The sequence below is a fragment of the Leopardus geoffroyi genome, chromosome B1 (assembly GCF_018350155.1).
Source record: "Leopardus geoffroyi isolate Oge1 chromosome B1, O.geoffroyi_Oge1_pat1.0, whole genome shotgun sequence".
Lineage (NCBI taxonomy): Eukaryota > Metazoa > Chordata > Mammalia > Carnivora > Felidae > Leopardus > Leopardus geoffroyi.
Window position 1 is genome coordinate 28,591,486 of NC_059327.1, and position 25,785 is coordinate 28,617,270.

Consider the following 25,785-nt stretch of genomic DNA (forward strand, 5'->3'; position numbering starts at 1 on the left):
TAAATTGCTAAAATGGCAAATCTTTAAATGGTGGAAAGGAAAGAAAGACATCATAAAATATGAGTGCCTGTATTACACATTGTTTCTGATTGTTGGAAAAATATATGTTTACTGTTAGTATGTCACTAAATATCAGCTATGTTACTGGAGTGATAATGTTTTAGTGGTTTGTTGACCTTTTAATTTTTTTGAATGACAGACCTACTACAGTTGAAAATGTGAAAAGGATCGATGGTGTTTCTGAAGGCAAAGCTCTTATGTTGGCCCCTCTGTTGGAAGTTATCAAACATTTCTGTCAAAAAAATAGCATTCAGGTAAAATACTGTGATTTTTCAGGAACTGTGAGAATAAACATTTTTAAATAATTTTAGAAACACCTTTCAACAGCAGCATTTTCTCCATTTACAGTTGGTCCTTGAACAATGTGGAGCATTAGGGGCGCTGAGCCCCACACGATCAAAAATCTACAGATAACTTTTGAATCTCCCAAAACTTACCTACTAATAGCCTACTGTTGACTGGAAGCCTTACTGAGAACACAGACAGTCGATTAACACATATTTTTTATGTTATATGTTTTATATACTATATTCTTGCAATAAAGTAAGCTAGAGAAAAGAAAATGTTATTAGAAAAATCAAAGAAGAGAAATATATTTATGGAGCTGTACCGTATTTGTTGAAAAGAAAATCTGCATATAAGTGGACCTGTTCCATTCACACTGTATTGTTCAAGGGTCAACTGTATTTTCATTTCCACACTGGACACTTAAAAAAGCGGTTCAGATTGTTTCTATAGTAAATCACTTATAAAAACATGTTAGTTACCTATATTTATTTATTTAATTTTCTTTTTTTTTTTTTTTTTTGAGAGACAGAAAGAGAGCACGAGTAGGAGAGGGGCAGCGAGAGGGGGAGAGAGATCCCCAAGCAGGCTCTGCACTGTTAGCACAGAGTCTGACATGGGGCTTGATCCCATGAACTGTGAGATCATGACCTGAGCCAAAATCAAGAATTGGATGCTAAACCAACTGAGCCACCCATGCGCCCCCCTCTCTTCAGTCTTCATAGTGTTTTCTTCCTATCCTTTCACTTCTTGCTTCACTGTAAATGACCATTTCCACAGGGACCTTGGGTTTCTTTCTTTAAACTCCACATGTAGACTCTATTAGTCTGTGTACTCCAACATAGAAGGTGAGGCATTGTGAGGTGGTAGAAAGTCTATTAAACTCAGAATCAGGGAATCAAGAATTTAATTCCACCACTGTCTACCTGGGGAAGCCAAACGTGTTCTTTAACTTCTTTGGGTTTCCATTTCCTCACGTACAGGATGGAAAGCATACTTTCCTTCCCCATATTAAAGAAACAATGGATGAATTAGAAAGGTAAAAGATAACAGGGTGGGAATAAAAAGTTGGAAGAGTTAGGGGCGCCTGGGTGGCGCAGTCGGTTAAGCATCCGACTTCAGCCAGGTCACAATCTCGTGGTCCGGGAGTTCGAGCCCCGCGTCAGGCTCTGGGCTGATGGCTCAGAGCCTGGAGCCTGTTTCTGATTCTGTGTCTCCCTCTCTCTCTCTGCCCCTCCCCCATTCATGCTCTTTCTCTCTCTGTCCCAAAAATAAATAAACGTTGGAAAAAAAAAAAAGTTGGAAGAGTTAAAAATATGGAAGTATTTAAAAAAAATTTTTTTAAGTTCGTTTATTTATTTTGAGAGAGGGGTGGGGGAGGGGCAGAGAGAGATGGGGAGAGAGAATCCCAAGCAGGCTCTTCACTGTCAGCACAAAGCCCAACATGGGGCTCGATCTCACAAACCATGAGATCATCACCTGAGCCAAGATCAAGAGTCAGACACTCGGGGCGCCTGGGTGGCGCAGTCGGTTGGGCGTCCGACTTCAGCCAGGTCACGATCTTGCGGTCCGTGAGTTCGAGCCCCGCATCGGGCTCTGGACTGATGGCTCAGAGCCTGGAGCCTGTTTCCGATTCTGTGTCTCCCTCTCTCTCTGCCCCTCCCCCGTTCATGCTCTGTCTCTCTCTGTCCCAAAAATAAATAAACGTTGAAAAAAAAATTTAAAAAAAAAAAAAAAAAAAAAGAGTCAGACACTTAACCGACTGAGCCACCTAGGTACCCCTGGAAGACAATATTAAAGGGCTCTTTTCACTTGTAAGAATCTCCTGTAAGCTTTGGACAGGCACATTTGGATTCCACTTTAGAAATCATCCTTGTAATCTTAAAACTCTGATATGTCTTATCACAGAATAGTTGTGTTTGGGGGAGTATTATCCTTCTCTGTGAGCTTGGTTTTATATATACTAGTGTGCATATGCAAATGTAAATGGTTATATTGGAATGCAGATTCATTAATTTATAGTGAGAAATGCAACTGGAAAGTTTCGCTTGACCCAGCCAGTGTATTTTCCTCTCCTATTGAGGAAAAAAGGATATGGGAGGCCGACTTATCTGACAGTTGCTTAGCATGCCTGGAATATAACAAGGGGCATTCTGATGGTGTCTGAAGTTGTCTCTAAGCATCAAGGCAGGTTGAGGCATTCTCATACATTACTTGCCCGGGAAGCTGTCCTATTCAAATCTAGTTTAGCCAAGGCATCTTCTCCTCTAGACAGTGCTTGGATAGGCATTGCCTACTTCTGTCGTTCTGCCTTTCCTATTTATATGTTTCCACAATTGACCACTGTCTATCCACATAGCCTTTTATCTACATAGAACATGATTTGATGAGACTTTTGCTCATTAGAATCACATTCTAGCCCTATCTTCTTGAGATTACTGCTCTCATATTACTTTTCTTCGTGTTTTGGATGTTTCTAAGCCCTTTGGTCACAAGTTTACAGATTATACCATGATTTGGTCCCCTAAATAATAAAATCTGTATGGATTATCAGCATAATTTACAGTGGTCACATTTCCAAAACTTTGGTATAGGAGTGTCGCATTGTTGCCTCCAGCTTTAGACCGTTATACAGACATACCTAGAAATCTGGCTAATGAAGTTTGATGTTAGTTAGGCATTCCTAGGAATTTAGGGCCAAATTTGACAGCGTTCAGGTCTCAGATGGAAACATTTCATTTAATAAAAAATACTCTTCCTTGAAAATTTAGGGGTGCCTAGAAACAACGACTTTAGGTCATTGGATTGTCTGGGCCTCTCTGTTCACCAAACTGCAGTTGTGCTGGGTATCTGTGAACTAATCTACAGACTCATTTTTTATTTAGGATAGAAATGAACTTCTGTGGGTTAACAGTAAGCCAAGTTCTATTGGATTTAATTCTTTTAATTTAGTATTTGTGCTTATGTTTTGAAAGGTAAAGTTAGGAGAAACTTCATGTATCTATGTGAATCATGTATCATGTAATTCTACCACTAACTCTCATTTGGTCTTTATTTCAAGATATTTTCTTCATTAATCTCATATTTTCAATCCTTTCCCCACTTTTTTTCTTTTAAACATGTCCTAAAGAACTATATTGAAGAATTTAGATAATGCTTCAAGTTTAGAGCCACAGTTTGTACATATCTTTTTAAACTATATGTATATAGTGATGATATATTTACTTATGATATATTAGAATTTGTGGGTGTGGTATCTGAGTTTGAATGTTAATTTGGTTTATTCATTCATTCAACATTCACTTCCAGGGATTAAGAAATTTAGGGTCAGAGTGGTCCACATTATAGTTCATTTGTTATTCCCTCTTATTGGCTAATGGGGAGGCTAGACATTTCTGGTCCTATAATCATGTTTGCCATTACAAATATTTTATCAAAAAACTTATTCCCTCTAGCCTTATTTTATCTTTTTAGATAAATAGATAAAAACAAAAACAAAAACAGGGGCACATGAGTGGCTCAGTCGGTTGAGCGTAGGACTCTTGATTTCGGTTTGGGTCATGATCCCGAGGTTGTGGGATCTACACTGCCAGCACAGAGCCTGCTTGGGATTCTCTGTCTCCCTTCTCTCTCTGTCCTTCCTCTGCCCTCTCTCGTGAGCATGCACTCTTATCTCTCTCTCTCTTTCTCAAAAATAAACAAACATTAAAAAACAAAAAACGAAAAAACCTTTTTTGAGCTCTTTGTAAAAAGTGAATTTTTTACTGTTCTTTAGAGACTTTTCCCCCCAATGCCTAATGACCATATTAATACTCTATCATTATATTGATATTATTATTGATCATTTTGTTACACTTTAAATTTTGTAGACAGACGTCTTTCCAAATACAAAACTTCAGGAAAAACAAGGGAACAGTCTGGTGCCGAAAAATGGAGCATGCTCCCTTTCGCAGTCTGTGGCCATCACGTATTCTTTATTCCAAGAAAAGAAGATGTCTTTGGTAAGTGTTTTACTTTCAAGTTAGAGGGGATTGTCAAATTTATGTAAACATGTGTTTTATCAGTTTTTCAAATATTAAAGTTGTGACTTGGGATAAAATTCTTATAATCAATCCTACAATATTTTCTATTGTTTCATTTTATATTTAATCAAAAAATTTTGTTTTTAATGTTTTTATTTATTTTCTGAGACAGAGAGAGACAGAGCATGAGTCAGGGAGGGGCAGAGAGAGAGGGAGACACAGAATCTGAAGCAGGCTCTAGGCTCTGAGCTGTCAGCACAGAGCCTGACTCAAGGGCTCGAACTCAAGGATCATGAGACCATGACCCAAGCTGAAGTCGGATACTTAACTGACCGAGCCACCCAGGCGCCCCATATGTAATTTTAGACTAGAATGTCATTTTCTTTTTCTGCTAAGCCTACTTTTGTCAATTAAGTAAAAACAGCAAGTATACTTTGACCATGATTATTTTATAGAGGTTGTATAGAGGTACTGTTAAACACACTTACAGCTTAGGGATATTAGAGCAGCCATATTTTAAGACTCTATTTTTTTTAAAGCTGGGACTAATAGTTTAATAACTATTAGCTTATGTATTGATAAAGAATTATCTCCAAGATACATTAAAGGGGAGATGCAGAGCTGTTTGAAAAACATAAATTTGTGTGTATATATATGCATTTTTATTTATTGACATATCCTTGTGTATTATACAGAAATGCATAGAATATCATTGGAAGGATGTCCAAGAAGCTAGAAATAAGTTTAAAAAAAAAAAACACTAACAACAAACTTGTTTTCCACTCTGTATCCTCTAATACTATTCTGTTTTTTAAACCATGCCTGATGGTCTTTGAAAAAAATCTTCATTACTGTGAAAAATGGCCATATTAATGTTTTTTCATATTCAGTGTTCTGGCCTAAATCCTTAAGGCTGTTGAGGTTTCTCAAAATATACAAAATGAAGAGTATATCTTAGTGAAATAGAGACAGAATTAGGTTTCCATCTAGGTTTAATTAATTTGAATTCCTATCCTGTCATTAAATTGATTTGGAAAAGGCTATATGGTCCAATACCTACTTTTCCTATTCTCTGTGTCTATTTCTTAGCCTACATTACACTTCTTATTCTGGTTAAAGTCCAGTGTAAATATGAAAAACAGTCCATAGTTTGTCTTCATCACTTAATAGATATTCTAATTAAACAGTCAAATTTCTAAAATTAAAAGTACCAAAGCCATTACAGAAGAAACCAAATAATTCCATTGAACTATTTTTGAAAAAATTTCTTATTTAAATAGTAATTTACACATGTGTGTTAAATATGCTTATATATACATAAATTGAACATCAATATCTATGGCATAACTGAATATGGTACTAAGAAAATTTGGCATAGCTTCTATAAAGTACATTCTAATACTATGCCATGATATGTGGTTTCATGTAGTTTCAGTATTATATTACATATTCATGGTTAAAAATGTGAAGAATGGTGTATTTTCATTAATGTCTTACGCTATTATTTTGTTGTTTGTTATTGTGTAATATCATGGTACAATTATCTGTTCTTCCCACGGGTCTGAGAGGGTCTGTGCCAGCTAACCACACAATTAACCATACCTAAGGACTAATTAATCTGGAGCAATAATACAATTAGTTCTAGGTAATTTGATGCCTGGGATCAAATAACCCTGATATTATGCACACATGGTGCATACTGTGTAGTAGAAAAGGGTAGACATTTAATTAAGGTAATTTAAAATCTACCTTTGAAGGATGTAAATAGTGCTTCAAATGTTCTATTCCGTGAAAGTATCGACATTCACGTAAATACAATCCAAATTCATACTTCAAAGATATATTAAGAGAGTATCATGAAATAATTTAGAGCTGACTAAACTTTCTGAGTATTTAAAGCAATGTTTTATCTAATGTACATCGTAAATGGATTTGGAACTACCTTTGTTTAAAAAGCTACATGAATCTGTAATGCTGTCCTAAATTTAAAACAATTCATCTTAAGTTTAATGCTAGGCGAGAGATGACAGAATAAATTGTGGTTATTATTTTACGAATAGAGCCAATATAAAAACCTTATTAAAGTCTTCTCAAGAACCTTTTATAAAATGCACCTGGAGCCTTACACTATCACTAAGCGTTTTAGGACTTGTCTTCTTGGAAATTCATATAACTGAAATACCATGTAGTGGTTCAATTATAGAATATTGGATTACAGTTTCCTCTATTTTCAAAAGGCTGTGGCAGTCAGTAGACTTCCACAGAATGATTACTCTCTACTACTGATAGGTTTTTAAAGTGAATAATTATAGAGGGATTGAGGAATGAGTTCTTAGCTAAAGCTGGATGATTTTGTTTTATTCAATACAGTAAGTATAAAAAGTAGAACTGGAGATGTATAATGTGGGCAGTTTTAAAGAAATAGTAAACTTGAAAATTTGGAATGAAAGTTCAGTGCATTGTTTATTTCTCAGTGAACATTTACTACCTGAAGGTTTTGGACCTTTTATTTGCATACAGTACCGTGCAAACATTTGAAACCTCACTGGTTGTTTTGTTCCTGTTTCTCTAGATGAGGATAGCTGAGAATAGGATTCTGCCTCTCACAGCAGTTGGCATGCACTTATCCCAGGCGGTGAGAGCTGGCTGCCCACTTGATACGGAGCGAGCAGGCCTGACTCCAGAGGTTCAGAAGATTATTGCTGATGTTATCCGAAACCCTCCCATCAACTCAGGTGATCACTGTGACCCTCGTCTACAGCCTTAATGACTTGAGTCACTGAACCCAGATGAAGTAAACAAGCAATCCACTAATATTTTTCACTTCACCAGCATTAACCCTTTATGCTACTATGAAAACTTACTTTGGTAATGCTTGTTAATTGTTTTTCAAAACCAGTCTTTTCTTCCCATTACCACTCAGAGGAGACTGCATCTGAGAAATTCTTGGTTTCCTTTTCGGCTTTAGAATACAACTTCCACTGCCCCCAAGACAATGAACTTTCATCCGTTTCTAACTTCTGCTTCACCCCTTGAAAACAACACGTTTTTTTCCCATGTTCATTTCCCGTATTGACTTCTCACTTCCCCTTGAATCTTACAGATTCCTTGTCATTTGTTTCACTGAAGTAGCCTTATTCTACAATTCTTATTCAGTACAATCAGTGGTCTCAGTCAGTGTGATGTTGAAGGGCTGGTCCCAGGTCTCTAGGCCCCCACGTAGAATGGTATCCTCTTGTCACTTTGCTGCAGAACCTCAGCCGTGCTGAGACCAAGTTTCTTGCCCTGCAGAAACTTAAAAATTATGATCTGTTTTTTACAGAATTAAAGATGAGCTACCTCAGAAGATTTTTCTCCCTACATGTGCAACCTGGGCATGTTAGAATTCAATAAATCCGATAAATATTTCCACATTCTTAGGGCAGAGCAGTAGACATACGAAAAGCCTCATCTCCAAAATCGCAATGCAAATACTTAAGTTTTTATTAACTCAGATTCGTTACCACTTGGGAACAACTAGGCAGTTCCCCCCCAAAATTTGGAAATAAGGGAAATAAGATCACCTTCCGAAAGCACAGGCAATACTATATTAAATTGGTTAGAACAAAGATATTAAAGTCACCTTAAAAGGCAACAATAATTCTAGGTTTGAGGAAAGCTTGACTGAAGGCCTAAAGAAAGGACACCTTCATCGCTTCCATTGATCAACTATGGAGGCAGAGGGGGAAGACAAAGACAAAGAGTCAAGCGTGGGTAGTAGTCATCTAAATTATTCCCAGAGAACTAAAATTTTTCTTTCTTTTTACCTTAAAAGATTGATTATTTATTTATTTATTTATTTATTTATTTATTTATTTATTTACATTTCTTTCTTTCCTTTGGATAATATCTGTGCCCAGTGTGGGGCTCAAACTCACGACCCTGAGATAAAGAATCACATGCTCTCTCAATTGAGTCAGGCACCCCTAAAATATTTGTTTTAATTATACCATATGAAAGTTGTACTGCCAACTATTTCAAAAAACAAACATTCAAGTTCTGATCCTGGCCAATGAGACTTCAAGTATATTAAGGGCCTATTGATTAGTTATCCCAAGGTCTTATTTGAGTATTTGAGGAAGACATTTCAGCAACTAATTCTGCTTCTATATCACTTCCTTGCCTTCTGGTTATAATTTGAGTTCTCAAGTAGATCTGTCTGTAGGGAAAGTATGCACTAGTCTTGCTAATCTGGATACTTATCTGTGTGATAATTGTGAATTCATAATTGTAAATCAGGGAATTGACAGCTCGTGAGCATGGATAATATGGATCTGTTAAGGTTAAAGTAGGTCTCTAAATCTGAAAACCTGAGTGCTGTATCACGGACTGTGATAAAACATCCAAGCTTACTTAGCCGTGAATCATCTTATGAGAAAGCTAGGCAGCTGTCCTGGTCACATTCCCATTGTTCCAACTCCACCAGCCACCTACCTTGAAATTAAGGTAGAGGAAGGAAAACCGTAATTACTTTGTAGGGTTAGAACTATGATTATATCAAACCTCTCTTTCTCCAATGCAAAGTAAAATAGTATTGTAAAGGAAGTCATAGACTCCAATGCCTTCTTGATTTTAATATTTGTGGAATTATTTTTTTCCTTTGTGTATGTATAATCTCTCAGGACTTAAAGAAATGTTTGTCTTTTGATGAGGCTGTTGGGTAGTAGGTGGTATTCTCTGAAAGAGTTTGTGCAGTTTTTTTCCTTTTTCCTTTTTATTTTTTTGCTTCCTGTTGACCATCATGTTTGGTATCATTGGAGACCTTCCTTAAATCCTGAAGACTGGCGAATGTGTCAGCCTGGTCAGTGAGAGCAAAGTCTCTAGTGACTGCTGACCTGTTTCAATGTAGGCTTACCATTTCACAGCTATGTGACCTTGGGCAAATTACCCAATCTCCCCAAGCCCCAGTTTTCCTCATCTTAAATTTTTTTTTTAATTTTTTTTAAATTTTATGTGTGTGTGTGTGTGTGTGTGTGTGAGAGAGAGAGAGAGAGAGAGAGAGAGCAAGCAAGCAGGGGAGGGGCAGAGAGGGAGACACAGAATCCGAAGCATGCTCCAGACTCAGAGCTGTCAGCACAGAGCCCAATGGGGGGCTCAAACTCATGAACCGCAAGATCATGACCGAAGCGGTAGCCAGATGCACTGGCAGCGCTGTGCAGAGGTGCTCAAACCCATAAACTGAGAGAGAATGACCTGAGCCGAGACCAAGAGTGGAATGCTTAACCAACTGAGCCACCCAGGTGTCCCTTGGGCAGATATTCTTGAATGACATAAAATAGATGTTCTAATTTCGATTCATTATTGGCAGAGGGAAATGGTAGGGAAGGATTTAACATTCTAGTATTTAGCCAATTAATGACAACATCTATTTTATTTGGCTATGGTAAAGAATCCAGGTGTTCCTAATTGGCTTTACAAATCATATAGTTGTAAAATTACAGGATTTTAGACCTGGAAAGGAAATCGGAAATGATTAAATTTTCACTGTGCTAATCCAGCCCTGTTTCAGAGATATGAATTTGAGGCCTAGAGAGTTGCAGATTGTTTTAATATCATGTCAAGATTAATGACTGAGCAAGTTTTTCTTTTTACTATACGATGTTTAAGCGTACTGCCAACTATTTAAAGAAAGAAATATGCAGTTTCTAAGCCTGGTGTAAGATTTGGGTTTATAAACCTCTCATTGATGGGTAAAATAAATATACTTACATATAATCAGGTTAACATATTTATATGTCTAGTATCTTTAAATATTCTCTAGTCTCCTCTACATTCTGAGTTTAGCAATTTTCATTTCTGATGTCAGACAACTTTTTAAATTAAGAAATATTAAGGGGCGCCTGGGTGGCTCAGTTGGTTAAGCGTCCAACTTCAGCTCAGGTCATGATCTCACAGTCCGTGAATTCAAGCCCCTCACCGGGCTCTGTGCTGACAGCTCAGAGCCTGGAACCTACTTCAGATTTTGTGTGTCCCTCTCTCTCTGCCTCTACCCCACTCATGCTCTGTCTCTCACTCTTTCTCTCTCTCTCTCTCTCAAAAATAAAAAAACATTTTAAAAATTAAAAAACAAAACAAAACAAAAAACATTTGTCTTGGGGCTCCTGGCTGGCTCAGCAGTTGAGTGTCCAGCTCTTGATTTCAGCTCAAGTTATCATCTTGCGGTTTGTGGGATCCAGCCCAGTGTCCAGCTCTATGCTGACAGAGTGGAACCTGCTTGGGATTCTTTCTCTCCCTCTCTCTCACTCTCTCTCCCCCTCCCCTGCTTGTATATGCACGTGATCTTTCTCTCTCTCTCAAAATAGATAACAACAACAAAAAAAAAATTTGTCTTTACCACTATATACTGAATATAGCAAATAAATTTTCACTTAGAGATTCATACTAAATTGAAATTCTACATAAAGAAAACTTTGAAGTCTACTTATTAAACATTTAATTCATCTTTCTGCCTATACACTCTATGTAGGTTATACATATAATGTGAAAAAATATATTACTGTAGTTTACTTCCAAAGCCAAAATTGAGAAAGTTAGATTTTGAGAACTATGAGCTCTAAATTTTATTTCTTTGATTGTATATTTATAGTGTGTAAGATAACACTTATTGAAATGTGAAATTTTACTTTTGAATTTTTGTTTTTCCTTGATACTTGATAAGAGAAATACTATTCTCTAGTCAGAGAAGACATTTTTGAATTATAAATTGTAATAAGAAATGAAGATGTACGTACTACATTAATGACTCAGATGCGTTATTTTCATGTTTTATTTAACTGTAGCCATATTATATAATTTGGTGTTTTAGTGAACAGGTTTGACTGGCATTTAAGTTGTGCAAAATACTAAATTGAGAATTTTCTATTATTTTATTATGGCCTAATCTTATACCTGAAAACAGAGTATTTGGGAATTGAGAAATCACATGTATTATTTTCATGCTGTCTTATTTGCTAAGTAGGTTTTGTCCTTGTTATTTAATATTTACAGAAGTTTTAAAACTTTTTAATATTTTAGTTTATCCATGTTTATGTAATTTTAAGATTTTTTATGGAGTTGAAATTATAACTATGCTTAATAAATTAGGCAAGACATTTAATGAGGTGTCTGGATAGTATTTGAATAATCTCATTCTTCCATTGTTTATGTGCATGTAACTGGAAAATTAAGGGTGGCTTCCAAGGGACCTGCCACAAAACTAGGAGTAATATGATCTCTTTTAAAGCTTTGCAGCCAGTGTTCATTATTCTCCAGTAGAAATTTTCAGCACTTACTTGCCTGTAAAGCTAGGGCAGGAGATGTATCTTTAATGCTAGACGCCCCTTATTTGCATGTATATGTTGTAGGATGACTTTAAGATAAAAATATTGGGGCGCCTGGATGGCTCGGTCCGTTAAGCGTCCAACTTCGGCTCAGGTCATGATCTCACGGTCCGTGAGTTCGAGCCCCGCGTCAGGCTCTGTGCTGACAGCTCAGAGCCTGGAGCCTGCTTCAGATTCTGTGTCTCCCTCTCTCTCTGCCCCTCCCCTGTTCATGCTCTGTCTCTCTCTGTCTCAAAAATAAATCAACGTTAAGATAAAAATATTAAGGGTACTTACAGAAATGTGTAATGTGAATATAAGGATTTTCTAATTATATATAGAAATTATATTCAAATTATAGTACAATAACTTTATACATTTATTAATCATTAACAGTGGTTTAAAACTATAAGCAAATGTTTACACATCATACTTTTATGAAAAGAAGACATTCTAATTTCAGAAACACATTGTTTCAAATGGAATAAAATATCTCATTTTTCCTTTCAAAATAATTCATTGAATCTATGATGCCATGATAATTCAAAGTTATTGAACTATGTTTCCAAAGAATTTGCTTGTATAATGTACATTTACAGTATGATGAAATTAAAGATGTATAGTTTATTTACCCAGGACTTAAATATCCATAGAAGAAAATAAATGTAGTATAATATAGTCGTGTTAGTTGGCTGGAGTACAGGAAATTTTGTATGGTTTTTCTAGGGCAGCACTATCCAAAACGAAATATGATATGAACCATACATGCAATTTTATTTTTTTAATTAAAAAATTTTTTTAATTGAAGTATAGTTGACACAGTGTTACATTAGTTTCTGATGTGCAGCATAGAGATTCAACAAGTCTATATATTATTATTCACATATGCAATTTTAAGTTTTCTAGTAGCCACATTAAAAAAGTAAAAGATAAAATAGAAAAGTAAAAATAAACAGATGTATGAATTCTAATTATATAATTTAATTAACTCAATGTAATAAAAATGTTTCCAATTTTAGCATAAAATCAATATAAAATTATTGAGATATTTTGTTTATTTTTTGTACTATGCCTTTGAAATTGTGTATGCATTTTATATTTACAGCATATGTCAATTTTGATAGTAAATTGTAATCGAAAATACTTGATCTGTATTTAGCTTTCATAAATTGACAGCTGAATAAAGTAGATGAAGATACTCAATGTGTTCCAAATGTATGTAAAATTTTTCTGATAACTGAATCAAATATCAGTTTTCAAATTTAATTTTAAATTAAGTTTGCTTAAAATTAAGTATTGAGTTCCTTAGCCACACTAGCCACATTTCAGGTAGCTACATGTGGGTAGTGCTTATAGTATGAGATAGCACAGTTATAGAGGTAGTTTGCCAATATGTATGAAAACATAAATGTGTTTACCCTTTGAACTAGCAATCCCACTTCTAAGAATCTAGAAATCTGGAAAAATAAACGTAATGTTCATTGGAAAAAAAATTTTTTTTTGAAAGAAAACCTGAAGACCTGAAAGGGAGCTGAGACACAGACTTCTCAGCCATTAAGAAATTAATGAAGTAGTAAAATGGGCCAAATTTCTGTGGTGTTTGGATGGTATAATGGCCAAAGGGCAAGTAGAATTTTAGTTGGTTGATAGATTTGGCAGTCACATTGCTAATTTTATTACATTTAGAGTTAATCTTATCTTTCCAAGTTTTAAAAAAAAATTTTTTTTAATGTGTATTTATTTTTGAGAAAGAGAAAGAGCAAGAGAGGGTGTGAGTAGGGGAGGGACAGAGAGAGAGAGAGAGAGACACAGAATCCGAAGCAGGCCCCAGGCTCTGAGCTGTCAGCACAGAGCTTGATGTGGGGCTCCAACTCACAAACCACGAGATCATGACCAAGGAGCCAAAGTTGGACGTTCAACCGACTGAGACATCCAGGCACCCCTTATCTTTCCAAGTTTTTGATTAGAATCAGTTTCACATTTTAAAACTTTAAAGTTAGAAAGAGTAGAGGCTAAATCATTGATACCCCATGGTCTTAGTTTCCATTAGCTGTGTAACCTTTTCTCTTCCTGTTGCGTTTTTTTTGTAACTGCAGTGTTTTTTTTTGTTTTGTTTGTTTAAGTCCAAGAGTAGCAAGATAAGATCTTTGAAAGGAGAATATAAACCTTGAAAAGTGGAATAATTGAAAGACCACCTTTTCAGGGTGGCATTGTGAATTTGAATTGGGTGTCAGAAATGTTTTATACTAGTTTTATAATTACATGAAGATGAGTGAATAGATTCTAAGCTGCTTAGTTTTAAGCTACTCCTAGAACATTTCACATGAATGTGATGTTGGAAGTGTTTGAAACATAAGTAGTGGTCTGTGGGAGATTGCTAAATAATTTGTAAAAGGTGTGAAGACACAACACATAGTTGAAACGGTTCTGTTGAGTTACAAATTAAAAATTCCTTGTTATTTGTTTCTCAGAAAACTCAGTTACTATGCATTTTAAATAGTGTGTTCTGTTATGCTACACTATCTATTGAAAGGATCTTTTTTTATTAGCATTTTATTTACAAGTGTGATTACCTTCTATCTTAAGAATAAGTCATTTTCATGGGGCACCTGGGTGGCTCAGTTGGTTAAGTGTCCGACTTTGGCTTAAGTCATGATCTCATGGTCCGTGGATTCAAGCCTTGTGTTGGGCTTTGTGCTGACAGCTCGAAGCCTGGAGCCTGCTTCAGATTCTGTGTCTCCCTGTCTCTCTGCTCCTCCCCCACTCGCACTCTTTCTCTCTCTCAAAAAATAAACATTAAAAAAATTTTAAGAATAAGTCATTTTCAAAAATTATTGTAATTGATATTTGGAATTTGAAGCATAATTCCTTTAGAAACAGTTCTGTAGATAGTGGTTTCTCAGGGCACCTCACAAAAAGCAGTTTGAAACGTAATATATATGAATTCGCTGGCATTGATCTGACTTTGAGTCTTGGAGGCAAGGGCTAATTGCAGGTGATGCACGGGTGAGGGGAGGACACATTTTACTTAATTTCTGTTTGTAGGGCTGTAGGCATTTGAAAGAGGAACATTTTCTTTGGACACCCTCCTCCCTGCTTTCTACAAAATATTTCACTATTTTCAGCTCAAAGCTTTCTAAAATGTTCTGTGTAATTTATTTTTAAATCTTATTTTTTCATCCTTTACAGATATAAATAAAATCAAACTTATTAGAGCATTGGTTCCTAAAAACATTGACACATACCTTATCCATATGGCAATTGAGATCCTGGAAAAAGATGGTGACAACAGACGGTTAGACCAGCTTTCCTGTGATTCCACCAGAAAGAGATGTTTCCCCAACTCTGAAGAGAGCTGTTCAAGTTCTAAGAGAAGCAAGGAAGAAGTAGGTGCTAATACCAAGGTGTTAATTATATGTAGAATTTTCATACAGTGTCAGTTGGTTCAATTTGCATATTCTAATACTAGAATGCTGTATTTTTTAAATGTATAAATTCTGATATAAGGTTACTTTTTAATCTGTGCTTTATTTCTTTTGTTTTTCATAAATCTTATTTGAGGAAAGTGATTTTTTAAATGGCAGAAAAAGGGACATGTAGCCCATCTATTTAGCTTTTTGTGTGGATTATCAGCTTAAATTTTACGTCTACCTCATCCTGGCTATATGTAGCCTGACAATTCTCTTTCTTTCATAGACATAGTTAATATTGGCTTTGAGCATTTGGCAGTTTATGTAGTTAATGAAAAGGAAAACAAATTTTATTACAAATAATAAAAGTCAGTGTGTCTGTCATTCTGTCATTCATCATGCTTTGTTCCTGTTATACTGAATCTTTCAGGCACAGGAGTAATTGTTGTACATGGTCCTGAGTATATCCCAGCATACTTTTTGCATGATCAGAGAAAGACCATGAGTTTAGTATTATTTTAGATGGTATATTTATTAAAATTAAATGCTTTGGAAATTATTGCTCTGCATGTTGGATGAGATGACTGTTCTTTGGTAATGATTCTATTAAATGATTGAATAATTTGAAAATTTAACCTTCAGTATCTTCTAGCTGAAATTATATGACTACATGATAAAAGTTGTGAAAACTAATAATTAACTAGAAAGCATAGTAGTAGGTGGTTGCTAATATTTATGGTAGGGCATTAGGGATTCCCTTTCAGTTCTAAGGTAGTCCTTGTGGGATTTCCAGCAGTTAAACTCCTTTTCTCAATAGTTTAAAAATGAGAGGAACTGGTGTTTTTAAATTCTATACTTCAGTTAGGTTTGCATTTAGACATGTCCTAGATAACCTAATGAAATTGGATTAAATTGGACTTCTTTTCATTATTTACACAATTGAGCTAGCTATAAGAAGGACATAAAGGAGAATATATGTTGGGATGGTGGTAGTGAAATTTGGCTTCTGTTTCCCAGCCTTTTATTTCTGAAATCTATACCAAGTGCCTAAAACCTTAATTTTTATATTTTATTTTATTAAAAAAAATTTTTTTAACATTTATTCCTTTTTGAGAGACAGAGCATGAGCAGGGGAGGGGCAGAGAGAGGAGGAGAGACACAGAATCTGAAGCAGGCTCCAGGCTCTGAGCTGTCAGCACAGAGCCTGATGCATGGCTCAAGCCCACTGAGCTCAAGCTCACTGTCAAGATCATCACCTGAGCCAAGACGCTTAGCCAACTGAGCCACCCAGGCACCCCTAAACCTAAATTTTTACCAACTTCTACCTATCAGTAAAGGAAAAGGTCTAACTTGTTATTTTTTCCTGATTATCAGTACACATTTATGTGAAATACTGTATTTAATAACATATTAGCATTTGGCTTTTCCCTTCTCGAAATAGCATCAGATGCCGACAACAGAGTGGGGAGATTTGGGGGCACTGGGTGAATGGGTGGAAGTCATGCTGAGCCTACTGGATGTAGTCCTCTCCCCCCACCCCCATTTAGAGGAACAAGGTTATTGGGGATAGGAGGTGGATTAAGAGAGGAGTGAGCCAGCCAAAGTATTTTTCTTTCAACCTCCTCCCAAGTACAGAAAATATTCTACCCTGAATACTGTAGAGCTGGTTTCACGTATTTCCTATGTGAACACTCATCTTTTCTGCTAACCTGGATTGTATCTTAGTCTATTTCATCATAAGATTATGAGTCTTCTAATACATAATAATGTGAAAACAAATTCTTTGTATTAGTTGATGCGTTGTAGTTTTACAAGTGTTGTGGTTGCTGTAGAAGTTCAATCGTGCCTATGTTTAATGAAGGAAAATTAATTATGTCCTGATAATTGGCAGTTCTGATCCAACATATGTAGATACACAGTGGGTTCTTTAAATACATCTTTTTTTAATTTTTTTAATTCCTGGAAAGTTTTCTTAAATATTACTTTTTAGTATTTGTCCCACTGCTTTATATTTCTTCTTCAGGGACTCATACTGTGTCTATATTGGATCTTCTTTGCCTAGCTGCATTAGTTGTCACTTCTCATGACTTCTTTCTAGTTCTTCATTTCTCTTTAAAATTTTCTTCTTTTTCCCCTTCTATATCTTTGGGCAGAATCTGTTATGTTTATGGCTGTGTTCCTCGTAGTTTAATGTTCACTTCTATACACTTTTTTCTTTTGCTTCTAATTCTTCACTGAACTTCCCTCCTTTTTGAATTTTTCTGATTTTGTTTTATGATGTTCTTTCATGTTTTGAGTAAGCTTCTTCATGTTTTTCAGCTCATTTTGAGTGGTTACAGTTCTATTCTGTATCTCAGCAAGTCTTCTGGTGTCAAATTTGACCTTAATACTTTCCTATTGTTCATTTTCATGTGAAAGTAGTTTTCCTGTACTGTCAAAAGAAGGCGTGTTTCGAGATAGTTTTTCCAAGCTTACAGGGCACTCTCTTCTGTTATTTTGTGTAACATTCAAAATATGGAAACTTAGTTTATGAGATATACTCCTCTGCTACTCTTCCCTTTGTCTCTCTATTACTTGTCCTGCTTGATTTGATTGTATCCCAGGGGTTCTCCTAGAAGACAGCATTAGCTGGTCAGGAGTGTTTGCAGGAAGCCATGACTCTAGCACTGTAGACTCCTTTTAGTCACTTGTGGTTGGGTTGGGCAGGAGCCCTCGCGTTTTCAGATGCTGTTTTCACATTAATCTACCATGGTTTCTGATGACTACCTGTGGGCTACTTTGGGGTTCTTCTCAGGTACCTCACTGCTTGCCTCTGCTTTCTCTCCTACACAAGTGGTACTGTGCAGGCCTTATGGCTGTTGGTTTGTCCTCACGCACTATAGTTTGGATTTCCTTGGAATACCTTTAAACTTAGTTTCATTGTAAATGTAGATGATGAGTTTTTGGTTTTGCTCTCCATTTTGTTTTAATGGTGGCATTCAGAGAGATTAAAAAACGATGCTGCTGCTTCCACCATCTTCCCAGAACCCTCTCCCCCAAATCACTTTTTCCTTCTCATTTTTCTTCACTGCCTAAGAAAGAGTATATGTGATATTTCCTGCCCTGCCACTAAGTTTCACTGTAAATTAAAATGTACAATATTATTTACATACTGTTTTGAGATACTCAGAAAAATGCCTTATGAGTGATATCATTATTGTGAAAATTCAGTACTTCAGAAAAATTAGAATTTTCTTAAGCTTTCTTTTTTTTTTAGGCATAGTTTTTGTTTTCTCTTTTTTGTTAAGAAAATAGTGCATGCTGTTAACTGTTTTGTATTCTGTAACAATTCTTAAAGTTGATAGAAAACAACCTTGTGATTTTTCACTGAAAGATAAAAGTCACAGAATATCACAAAGACTAACTTCTTGGAATCAGCCAATCAGCAATTCAAAAATAGATTTATTTACAGATTCTCATTCATAGGTAAAATTGTGAATAGAACATATATATTTCTGTTTGCTTACATATGTATGTGCACATATAATCAACAAATGAGTTACTGCTTTGTATTCTCAACTTAATAATATTTCTTAATAGAATTTGGAATATAAAAAAGATATAAATTCCCCCTAAAATGTTATTATAATTGCTGGGAATTTTAGTTGTCTACTGCATAAAGGAAGTAGTCACTGAAAGGCATTGTTTCTGTTAGGTGACTTACTTCTCATAATTAAGTCTCTCCAGATACTTATTGTTGAGACTCAAAAGATGCCCTCAGTGTAAGTAAGCGTTTTCCTTCTTTCTCAGTGAAACAAGATCATTATTGTAATTGTATGGTAAATGTTGAAGATTGTATTTCATAGAAATGTTATAGAAGACAAAACACTTTTCAGTGATTTTAGCTACTAATTAATGAATGCCAAGAATAAATCAGAATGTGTTTTGATATCGTGCATTTATTCTCATTTAACTTTTCTAAGTAATCCAGTGATGCTATGTACTGTTATTCTCATTTTCTATGTGAAGAAGTTGAGGTGTAGCTAACATTCATAAGGTCATACATTTAGCAAATGACCCAGTTAGAACTCCAACTTAGTCTGTCTTGTTTCAAAGTCCCTGTTTATTCCATGATTTTTGGCTGCAAGACTTAGGGTTTTTTTCTCTGCTCTGTTACTGTTCAGATGTCATGCTCTGTTTTACTTTTTGGTGTTGTTATAATCTTTTAATTTTTTTTTTTTCCAATGTTTATTTATTTTTGGGACAGAGAGAGACAGAGCATGAACGGGGGAGGGGCAGAGAGAGAGGGAGACACAGAATCGGAAACAGGCTCCAGGCTCTGAGCTATCAGCCCAGAGCCTGACGCGGGGCTCGAACTCCCGGACCGCGAGATCGTGACCTGGCTGAAGTCGGACGCTTAACCGACTGCGCCACCCAGGCGCCCCTGGTGTTGTTATAATCTTAACTGATTTCCTTTTTCCAACACACACAGGCATTCAAACTATAATTGTAAGCAAAGTAGGCTTCAGAGGATTGTGATGTTAAGATCTTATGGGAAGAAAAAATATCTCTGGATCAGTTTTCTCTCTGCCCAAATGCCTTTTGTCTGTGCCACTTTATATCCCTAATATTTATTATTTTTGAGTCCAATATAGTGTCATACTGTAGATATAAATCTAATCTCTTCTCCTGGGCTTCTCTTCCTTGTGAGGAAATGGGTACCCAGGGGAAAATTTGCTATCTCAGCCTCTTTTTTTCCTTTAGCTTTTGCTAAAGGGTGAACAACTCTTTCTTTTCCATTGAGTGTCTTTAATCAAGCTGAAATAGCTAGTAGTTTTTACCTTTTCTAAATTCATGGTTTCACAGTTTTCTGTTAAGGATATTTTACTTTTTTTCCCATCCTTAAATACTTTGAAACCATTTTTTAAAATTTTTTAATTTTTTAATTTTTCAAAAACACTTTTAATGTTTATTTATTTTTGACAGAGAGGCAGAATACGAGCAGGGGAGGGGCAGAGAGAGAGGGAGACACAAATCTGAAGCAGGCTCCAGGCCTGATGTGGGGCTCGAACTCACGAGCTGTGAGATGACCTGAGCTGAAGTCAGACACTTAACTGACTGAGCCACCCAGGCATCCCTTTGAAACCATTTTGAAACATGGAAAACATAATAAAACATAACGAGTAATTGATGAACAATATATAGGTAGAGTTTTCATTCTTGAAATTAAATAAATTCTGCTTTTTACCTTAAGGTAACAGACACATTATACCTTAGATGAGCTCACCTTATCATAAATCTTTCACATAGTTCAATAACTAAACCAACTCTGCTAGACTCCAAGGTCTACTCCTGTCAGACTGATTTTTTTGTCATGTTAGTGTGAGGCTCTGTGGTCAAACTGAGATAACACTAATTAATACCATTTTAGGCTTATGGGACATAACTTAAAATTGTTTTATCTTTTTCAAGTGCAGATCATAAGGACACAGCCACTGCCTTTGTGTTCTTAAAATTTTTTTTTCAGGGACTTTTTGACTTAGGGTTCTGAGGCTTCATTTGGTGTACAAATAAATCCCCTAAAATGGTTAGAAGTGGATCTCCAGTTTTTAGCAGATTCTCCAAAGAGTCTTTGAGCCAAAAAACAAAAATTGTTTTCATTTATTCACTGGCTGTTTTTTGAGTATCTATTACGTTTTGGCAACTCTGCAAGGTGTTGGTGGTTGCTGAAACCACTCTGTAGTCAGTCTGCCATTGGAGACATAGAAATATATTTTTTCAAATGCTTAATGTGATTCTGTGTGTGCACACATGTGCACGCACGCCCAAGCAGATGCCTTCCTCAGAACATTAAATTAACCATGTTGGTCAACCTAGAGCAAATATACATGAGACATAAATCTGAAATAATACCCAGTTCTTTCCTTCTCAAATGTGTGTGTATGCTTAAGTGCCTAAGAATAAAAAAACAAGATGGCAGGCATTTGCCTAAAGAGATGATACAGTGATTTTGTCTCTGTTTTCTTTATTTACTTCTCATCCAGAAATAAATCCTGTAGCTCTCACTATTTTGTTTCACTCAGCAAGGGAAGGGTGATGGGTGTATATTCATTCAGTAACCTATGTTACTTCTTACAACTGACATACATTTTCAATATTATAAATATGTCTTTTTCTCTTTCTTTCCTATAGATTTCACTTGTAACCTCAATGAGAAAATTACCCGAGTGGTTTGCCAAAGAAAATGAGACTTCAGCTGAGACCAGCAAGCAATCAATGGCCAAAACAAAAAAGAGAGGTCTTTTTAGTTAAATTGGTGATTGCCAGAGGAATTATGTGTGTCTTGCTGTATTATAAGAGGGGATCTTGTTTCATTTCTGAAAATAGCGGGGGCCAACATTTCAGTTTAAAAATTATTCTAATCTCTAAAGTAAAACTCACCTATTTGTTGAACAGCTGGCATCTCCTTGTACAGTTACTTGAGTCTTCTGAGAGCCTGACTGAGTACATCATAGAATAGAGTAATAGTTTCCTTTAAGATTGCTTTAAGAAACTCTGTTACTGCTCAGTTTTCTAATCTCTTTATTTCAACAGTATATTTGGAAATTTTAAGGAGTGGTGATTTGATATAAATAACAGATTGGTAGTTGTGTGGTGATTATGTATGTGATATAAATTCTTCATATATTACCAAAATTCATTCTTGTGAATTAAGGAAGCATAGTTATTTTACAATTGTCCTTGCTATCTTTAGAAGAAACTCTTACATACATTGATAAATGGTATTAATAAACCAGACCAGTGAAAATGAAGCATTTTGGATTCCATGTAAGTAGGGAAAAATAATATTACAAAGGAGACCAATTGCATTGGGCATCTGTGCCCTTTGATTTTATATACTACTTTTTTTATTTTTCAAATAATAAATTCCTTCATACTGAATGTTACAAAGATAGATATATGTATATATATATATATATATATTTTTTTTTTTTTTTAACTTTTATTTGCTTAATTACTTTGAGCACCTTTAGTTTTTGAGGATGTTGGATTTGATTCTAATACCTCTTTATGTAGTATGTGCAACTTTAGTATCAAAACCCATACTCTGGCACTGGGTTTTATAAACCATAGTTAATATAACTTTAACCAGTTCACCATATGGCCTTTAACTGACTTTTCTGTGACTAAAGATAATTGTTGTTAATAAAGAAGGAATATTGCAGAAGAAGTAGAAAATCCAGAGAAATGAAAAAAAAAAAAAAAAAAAAATCGCCGGTGGTTTTACCATTAGGTAATCAGTTGACCCCTTTTGTGTATCCTGCTAAACCTCTTTATATTCACTTTATTTCTTTGTTACATGAATAATACATGAATGTATTTACTTTGTAAACACTTAAGTGAAAACACAAAAGTCCTCTGTAATCCCATTTCTCACCATGTCAGTACCAGCCCCTTTCCAGAAGGTAGACCCTATTAAATGTGACCTATAGCTCTCTAATCATTCTTCATTCATTTACATGCTTTACATATACATCTACACCCACATTCTTGCTTTTCAACATGAATCAGAGTCCACTACGTGCAATTTCCTGCAATAAACTCTTTTCACTTAATATGTTATGAAGAACTTTCCATTTGAGTATATATATTGGTCTGTCTCATTTTTTTATAGCTACATACCATTATATCTGATGAATATACTATAAAGTTATATAATCACTTCTCTCGGTGATTTTTGTCATTTTTCTAAATTTCAGATTATGTCTAGAAGTAGAATTAGTCAAATTTATATTTCACTTGAAATGCTCTGAACATTTTTTTTTCTCATGTCATTAAGTTGTTTTCCACAGATCCTTTTCTTGTGGCTTTCTATAGTACAGGGATTCTGAAAGTGTGTGGTCTGCAGACTTGTAGGAATCTTTGAGCCCCTTTCAGGGGACCTGCAAAGACAAAACTATCTTCATCATCTCAAGACGTTATCTGCCTTTTGTCCTCTGTTGCGATATGTGTTGAGTCGTGAGTAAAACCACTGGTGCTTCAGTGCAGATCACGGCAGTGACACCAAATTATTGATTTTATTAATTCTCAGTCGTTAACACACTTTGCTCTGTACCAATGTGTGATGGTGCCCTCCAGAAAAAGCACTTGTTTGATTGTTTGAATTGTGAATTGAATTAGTTCTTTTTTTCCATGGAATACCATTTTTACTGAAAAGAATGACAAAACTGTGATTGGCTATTCAGACTTGGGTGTTTGGTGAACATTTTCTCAAAACTGAATGAAGCCACCCTATCACTTCAAGGAAAACTATGGTTATTTGTTGCCAGTGATAAAATTTGAGATTTCTGGCGGAATTCATAGTTTTGGAAAACTTATGTCTGCTACCAGGAGTTTGAAAGCTTCCCATAATATAAAGACTTTTCTAATGAGATGTTAATCCTGTGATTAATACATTTTTTGTTATCGTACAATGGTTTTTGTCAACATTTAGAAGATCTGCATAACTCAGTGAATTAATATTTTCTGGATGACTAATATATGATCTTATAAAATCATGCATGGGGGGTAAATGATTCATTCAAACCACACAATGGCCCAGTGGATTTTAATGTAGCAGAGTAGGAAAACGTTCATTTATACTTTCAGATATAAATGTTTCAGATTACACACTGCACCCAATCTTTAAGAAACTACAGGTGTCCGGGACACCTGAGTGGCTCAGTCAGTTAAGCGACTGACTTTGGCTCAGGTCATGATCTCAACGGTTCATGAGTTCGAGCCCCGCGTCAGGCTCTGTGCTGACAGCTCAGAGTCTAGAGCCCACTTCAGATCCTGTGTTTCCCTCTGTCTGCCCCTCCCCCTCTTACACTCTGTCTCTCACTCTGTCTCAAAAATAAACATTAAAAAAAATTTTTTTTTAATAAAAACTACAGGTGTCCAGCTTTGGTATAGTTCCAAAGAAGCGTGTCTATAATTATCTCGAAAAGCTATTAAAATACTCCTCCCCTTTTGCAACTACTTGCCTGTTTAATGTCATACTTTTCTTCAGAAACATCAACCAAAAGAATGCATTTTGAAACAGACTGAGTATAGAAGCAAATCTGAGAATCCAGACACCTCTGTTAAGCCAGACAATGCCATTCTTCTCACTATTTTGTGGGGGATATTTTTTAAAGATGTATTTATGTTACCATGTGATGGATTTACTGCTGCTTTTTTAAAATTAATAAACATTTCTTTAAAATTTCTCAGTTTTAATTTCTAAAACGGTAAATAGTGATAGATATAACCAACATTAAGAAAAACTCTTTTGGGTCCTCAGTAATTTTTAAGAATATAAAGGAGGTCTGAGACATATGCTGACATAGTATTTTCTTATATACACATACTATGAATTATTTAGCTGATTTCCTATTGTTGCACATTAAATCACACCCAATTTCTCTCCTATTTTAATGCACTGCTTTGAACATTCTTGAAATGAAATATGGTAAGAACTGATTAAGAACTGATGAACTGGACTTTAGTCTCCCAGTTGTATCATCATTCTTCAGCAATTCTTGGGCCACAAGCTGGCCTCAGGTTTATTCTTAAAAACAAAGGGTTTCTGGGGGCACGTGGGTAGCTCAGTCAGTTAAGCATTCAACTCTTGATTTCAGCTCAGGTGATCTCACGATTTGTGGGATTGAACTCTGCATCAGGCTCTGCACTGACAGTGTGGAGCCTGCTTGGGATTCTCTCTCTCTCTCTCTCTCTCTCTCTCTCTCTCTCTCTCTCTCTCAAAATAAATAAATAAAAGCTTAAAAAAAAACAAGGGGTTTCTTTTAGGGTATTTGTCTTATGCTATCTCCTCTACAAAGTATTCATTAGGATCTCTTTGTGTTGTTTGTCATTTGGAATTTTGATTATGGAGTCAGACAACACCCTGACATTTATTTAGAATTTATTAAAAAAAAAAAAAAAAACCTGTGTTAGAATAAGAAAAGAATATAGAATAGTTAGAATAAAAAAGAATATAGGATTCTTCCTGTCCAAAGAGGTTGTAATAGAAGTAACTAAGAACATGAAAGATCCAGTGGCATGGCTATAAAGTCATTTTTTTTTAATGTTTATTTATTTTTGAGAGAGGCGGGGAACTGAGGAGGGGCAGAGAGGGAGACAGAAGACCCAAAGTGGACTGTGCACTGACAGCAGAGAGCCCCATGAGGGGCTCAGTTCATGACCTGAACTGAAGTCGGACGGTTAACCGACTAATCCACCCAGGTGCCCTCTAAAGCCTTTTTAGAGATGACTAGACATTTATCTGTCTTACAGGAAGCAAAGAAATGCAAAATCAACAAAAACACTGAAGAGAGTTCACTGCAGTCTTAATGGAAGCTGAAAACTTAGGAGTCTTGGCCACCTGAGAAAGTGCCACATAATGAATTTTTCTTAGGAAGGCAGTCCAAAAATCATTTGGGATAAAGTACATACATCCTTACTAGGTAAATGTATTTAAACTTTGGAAAAGATTAAAAATAAGTAGAACATAAATTAAACCTTTGGTAATAATATTTTAGGATTAAGGAATAATAGGTATATATTTGATATTGTGAGCATGTGACATGCTGGAGATAATTTAGCTTTTAGAGGAACAGCTTATTCCTGTGACTTCAATAAAATGTATCATTGAAAAATTAGCATATGCTT

The 25,785-nt window shown here is 35.5% G+C and overlaps 1 protein-coding gene across 6 annotated transcripts in view; it reads left to right on the forward strand.

Annotated features, from left to right (window-relative positions):
- The window catches only part of WRN (WRN RecQ like helicase), a 154,340-nt gene extending 129,997 nt beyond the window's left edge, over positions 1-24,343 (forward strand). For all 6 annotated transcript variants that reach the window (XM_045456141.1, XM_045456149.1, XM_045456146.1 and 3 more), the window contains 5 exons: positions 200-314; positions 4,215-4,346; positions 6,940-7,102; positions 14,894-15,090; positions 21,286-24,343. In XM_045456141.1, coding sequence (XP_045312097.1) covers positions 200-314; positions 4,215-4,346; positions 6,940-7,102; positions 14,894-15,090; positions 21,286-21,405 — 727 coding nt within the window. In that variant the 3' untranslated portion in view covers positions 21,406-24,343. The remainder of the gene's footprint in view (positions 1-199; positions 315-4,214; positions 4,347-6,939; positions 7,103-14,893; positions 15,091-21,285) is intronic.
- Positions 24,344-25,785: the final 1,442 nt, after the last annotated feature.